General features: G+C 44.2%; 1 protein-coding gene across 1 annotated transcript; it reads left to right on the top strand.

The window, feature by feature from the left end:
- The first annotated feature begins 842 nt into the window (after nt 1–842).
- LOC148032693 (protein SHORT-ROOT-like) lies at nt 843–3,565 on the top strand. Its single transcript, XM_087683323.1, has one exon. It carries the CDS (start codon nt 1,249–1,251, stop codon nt 3,142–3,144), a length of 1,896 nt encoding a protein of 631 aa, XP_087539449.1. The 5' UTR covers nt 843–1,248; the 3' UTR covers nt 3,145–3,565.
- Nucleotides 3,566–5,641: the final 2,076 nt, after the last annotated feature.

The raw sequence follows: 5,641 nt of genomic DNA, 5'->3' as shown, positions 1-5,641 counted from the left end.
GAACTTACCTTTCAAGAGAAGTCAACCCAATGTGTTATTTTTTGTTATAAATGAATGTGTGTGTGTGTGTGTGTGTGTGTGTGTGTGTGTGTGTGTGTGTGTGTGTGTGTGTGTGTGTGTGTGTGTGTGTGTGTGTGTGTGTGTGTGTGTGTGTGTGTGTGTGTGTGTGTGTGTGTGTGTGTGTGTGTGTGTGTGTGTGTGTGTGTGTGTGTGTGTGTGTGTGTGTGTGTGTGTGTGTGTGTGTGTGTGTGTGTGTGTGTGTGTGTGTGTGAATTGGGCATGAAACTATGGAAATAATTGACATAAGAAGAGTACCTTCACCTTTTACATGGAAAAAAGGAGAGAGAGAGAGAGAGAGAGAAAGAGAGAGAGAGAGAGTGTGTGTGTGTGTGTGTGTGTGTGTTGATACAAAGTTAGTTACCTTTGAATTTTAACATTGTATTTTATTTTTCTTTAAACTAATATGACTTTGAGACAAGAAAATAAGAGATATCATGTATGTATGAATAATGTGCATATGAGGGCTCAAGAAATATGTCTTTCAAACCATATGTAGATCCTTCTCATTTGATATTGAGGAGTTGATTTTGTCTTTCCTTTGTGTTTGTAGAAAATTCTTATTAGAACCATTGTTCATGAAAATACCAAACAATTTATGAAATCTTCTAAAGGTTTGAAACCTGAAACACTTTATGAAATTTTCAAAAGGTTTGAAACCTGAAACTTTACAGAACTTTTAGTTATAAAAACTGCAAATACAAAGACTTTAATTCAAAAATCCATTCGAAATCATGAGTTAAAGGTTTTTGTTTCTGTCACCAAACATGTTACTAATGAATGTCGATAAACACGGGAAAACATTTCTTTTCATTTTTATTTTTTTAAAATGTGGAATGTGATATATGACCTTTCCTTGGAAGTTGCAAATTAAATTGGGGAAAACATTTTTCAACCCTCGCACAATTTTAAGGTGGGTTTTGTGAGACTCTTGCAAGCTCAGGGGAGAAGGGTACCGGTCCTAGAGTGCAATATATGTCTATATATACACGGACAGGGGGAGAGAGGGAAGGGGATGCTGCCATATGGAGGGAGACTAAGCTCTAGGGAATCTGCCCTTGTACTTTATGATTGAAAAGAGTTCCAACCAGAAGGAGGAATCTTTACAGGCAGCCTAGTAACCTAAACACACACATACACCTCATTCCTCCAACTTGATGTTACTCTCCGTGCCCACGACAGGCAACCAACATGCAGAATAAGAAACCCACCGCCAGGCTAGCACCACCACCACCACCACCTCTGGAACTGTCCGTCCAAGGCAATCGCCTGGAGTGCTCGTCCATCCAGAACAACCATCATCATCATCATCATCAGGAAAAGGCCAGAAGGACACGGCCGAAACTGCAGCTGGATCTATCAGAGGTTGGGACGACGAGCGAGGATGAGGGGGGAGGGATGAGGGGCCGGGAGGGTGATGGGGAGGGAGGGGAGAAAGAAGAAGAAGAGGAAGAGAGACAAGCACCTGAAGAAGCAGGCGGAGAGGGAGAGGGAGAGGGAGAGGATGAGAAGGTAGGGGTGGATCTGAGGCTGAGCCAGCGCTTGAGCAGCCATGGCTATGGTGGTGATGATACCCATGAGGCGGCCGGCTTGATCCCTGAGGCTGGTGATGAACACGAGACGGCGGCCTCGACGCCCGATCGGACGGCCGCCATTGGCCGCGAGGACTTCGCCGTCGATCCGGCCGCCCTCTTGGCGGAGCTGGGCCCCGCCCTGGCCAGCTTCGGAACCCCCGAGGCTCGGTGGGCCCCACACCTGATCCTGGAGTGCGGGCGCGCGCTGGCGGGCGCACGCCGCCAGCCGCCCGACATGGCCCGCGCCCAGCACCTCCTCTGGATCCTCAACGAACTGGCCTCGACCCACGGCGACTGCCAGCAGCGCCTCGCCGCCCACTTCCTACAGGCCCTCTTCTGCCACGTCACCGCCACCGGGCCCCGCTGCCATGCCTCCCTCTGCACCGCCGCCGAGCGCCACTGCTCCTTCAGCTCCCTCCGTGCCGCCATCCTGCGCTTCCAGGAGGCCAGCCCCTGGACCACCTTCGGCCACGTGGCGGCCAACAGCGCCATCCTGGAGGCGCTCGAGGGGCAGGCCCGAGCCCACATCCTGGACCTGAGCAACACCTTCTGCACGCAGTGGCCCACCCTGCTGGAGGCCCTCGCCACCCGCGCCGAGGGCGCCCCCCACCTGCGCCTCACCACCGTCGTCGTCTCCAGGGACCGCTCCGCCATGAAAGCTATGCGCGAGGTCGGCGCCCGCATGGAGAAGTTCGCCCGCCTCATGGGCCTCCCCTCCTTCGAGTTCTCCGTCCAGCGCGAGCTCGACATGGAGTACAAGCTCCATATCCAGCCAGGTGAGGCCCTTGCCATCAATTGCAACCAAGCTCTGCATCATGTTCCCATCTGCAGTTGCCTCACGTCGTCGTCTCCACACTCCTCGGCCAACAAGACGGTCCGCAAGAAGCAGCAGCTATGGCCGCTGGCCGGGCAGACTGCCCGAGACGGCCTCCTCCACACGCTCCGAAGCATGAACCCTAAAGTCCTCACCCTCGTCGAAGACGAGGTCGACTTGGTCTCGGGGGATTTCTTAGCCTCTCTCACCGAAGCCCTGCGCTTCTACTCCCTGTATTTCGAGTCGCTGGCCGAGAGCTTCCCGAGGGTGAGCAATGAGAGGCTCATGCTGGAGCGCGCTGCATCTCGCAGCCTCATCAACCTCCTGGCCAAGGATAGCTGCTGCTCTAGCTCTAGTGGTGATAATGTAGCCGACGAGGGTGGATCACTGAAAGAAGAGGGCAACAAGGATGATGATAGGCAGATGCACATGATGAATTGCGAGAAGCGAGAGAGCAGCACCCAGTGGGAGAGCAGACTGAACAAGGCGGGATTCTCAGTCACGCCCTTCAGCGATGATGCAGTGGATGATGTGAGGGCTTTACTGAAGCGTTATAAGGAAGGATGGGGCCTACAAATTGGTAGCAACCCCAATGAACAAGCTAATAATAGGGATACCCAAAACAAGAACTGCTTCCTCTTTCTTACTTGGAAGGACCAAAACACCATCTTCGCCTCGGCTTGGAAACCATCCTCATGACTGGCAGGATTATCTCCAATACGGCTTCCCAAGGTGACTTCTTCACGGAAGGTCTTGGGTTATAACATTAAGCTTACCCATCTCCTAGGGACTCAAGTTGAGCCCTCAAGTCTTTATTCAATTACCCAAACGATTCTTGCATTTGTGACCAACCCTAAATTTGAGACTTGATTTATTCACAACCTACATTCCGATGGCTTAACTCAAAATGTAGCTTCAAGGTTGGTTCGGATAATATAGATGTAAGAACTTGCCTGAACATGTGATTCTCTGCAATAAAAAGGTAGACTGATGAAGCCCCCAGACTTGCTTGAATATGTGATTCTCTATAAAAAAAAAGTAGACTCATGAAGCCCCAAAAATATCACAATTGTTGGCGTAATAACCTAACACGGCACAATACTCTAAGCAACACAACAATTTGTACATAGTCAAAAATAAAGATCCAAGTCTCAAGTTTTAAGCTTGTAATAACATCATACATACTAACATGGCAATAAATTGATCAACCTAATGAATTTTTTAGAAAATTGCTATCAACTCAATTTTAACAAGATTGTGAAACTCCTTATGATGGGAATGACATGATCACTCTCTTTTGAATCGCTCATGTTTAGAGAGGAGGAAGGCTATGGAACATCATAAGCTCCCAAAAATCATGATGCTCACTAAGACACACATTTTGTGTTTAGTCATGTTTCTAGGAATTTAGATTTGCATGTCCCTGTAGATGAAGAGTATGCTATTACAAATACCCCTTATAGCAAGCATGGCCTAGATATTGATATCGAATATGATCTTGAGGGAAAGCAAAATATTGATCTTTGGATAGATGTGTTCATTGTATTGCCCTAGCAATAGGCTACATCTACCTTCTAATTCCATTTCTTTATTGCTCACTTTTGTTGGGAGTGGTGAACAACTCTATTAGGTTGTTGCAAACGCTTAGGTGGTGATATTAATATACATCAATAATATCAATCAATGTTATATAATACTCATCAATCTTTGTTACAATCCCAAGGTTCTTTAAATGTGTTACAAAAAGCCTTGCAGGTCTAGGAAAATAAAGTGTAGAAGCATGAAGAAAAATTGAAGTAGTTCAAAGACAAGGAACAAGAGATGGCAAAAAACATGCAAAGATATTCAACCTTGAGGAGGAGAATGATTCATTAAAACACCTTTTATAGTAAATGGAGAAAGCTAAGAACATAGTAGAGGTGGAGTTTCAAAGGTGTAAGCAAATTCCTATGGACTACAAGGAAAGAAGATATTGACTACTACCAATGATGTTACTATTCTTGAATGGTGAAGCACAAAAAAGACATGTGCAAGCATTGAGGTTTGTAATCTCCCATTGAAAAACAATCTAATGTTACTACATCCATTGATAATGTGTCATCTCTTCTAAGGAATTTTTTTGCTAGAGACCAAGGTCAAGGTCAGTAGTTAGAGCTTCTAAAGATGATATTAAATTGTAAGCATCTACCTGTAATTTTGAGAGACCCTCAATATCAAGCACTCTACCTTGGTACTTTAAATGAGTATCTTATATATGTTCTTAATAGTTTATCAATGAAAGAAGTTCAAATAGCTTGTGATATAGTTGGTGTTACCCTAGGCTTTGGACATGATCCTTGAAAATGATTATTAATAGCCCGGGTAATTCACTATATGTATACCCTCTATATCACATGCGTTCAAGGCCTATTTATTATAAATATCCTTATCTATGAATTTTTCTTTAATAAAACATAACCCTTTTCTATTCAATTTGTAAGTAATCCCTTTATATAGGACCCTTGTGTATGTAAAAAATGTGTAAAAATAGTATTTTAAAAATCCCTTATCTTGAACCCACATGATACATACATATATTTATGACTAACCTCCCCGAGATTAATAGTATGTATTAGCCTTAGCCTTGTATGATTCATAGAGTTTGATATCAAAATGAGCTCAATATTTCGTGGCATAAGTGGCTTGCTAGTTATACCATGCATGGTCTGAACGGGAATATTATTCTCTTTGTCTTGTTACCCACGACTATATGCAAGATGAGAGTTCTATGATGATATTAAGAATATAATAGATTGCACCCTATTTTTGTGTTTTGTTCTTGAGTATTCTCTACCTTCACTCTATTCTATGATATCATAAATGTTATGTAGTCTCTTTCTTGTGTGTTGTGATGGTATTCTTTGTCTACATTGTTATCCCTAAAGTAGCAGTATATATTTGTTGCAATACCTATGATAGCAATGTAGTCCTAGTGTGGATTCTATACAGACTTAGGGTTGTAATGCTTTGGTAATCCTGCCTAAGCTTTCCTATATTTCTAGTTTGAAATTCAAGCAAAAATGACCTTTTTTCTTGGCAGATATCTAAGCTTTCTATAAACCTTGAAGTGATAGTAATTCTTTTAAGCAAAATGATGCAATTTAAGGGGATGGTTTTCCTTTTTCCTTATATGTTGAAGAATTATCCTTATCCATCA

The sequence above is a fragment of the Lygodium microphyllum genome, chromosome 8, assembly GCF_053477565.2.
Source record: "Lygodium microphyllum isolate KBCC chromosome 8, Lygodium_microphyllum_v1.1.10, whole genome shotgun sequence".
Classification (NCBI taxonomy): domain Eukaryota; kingdom Viridiplantae; phylum Streptophyta; class Polypodiopsida; order Schizaeales; family Lygodiaceae; genus Lygodium; species Lygodium microphyllum.
This window is presented reverse-complemented; position numbering and strand designations above follow the sequence as displayed.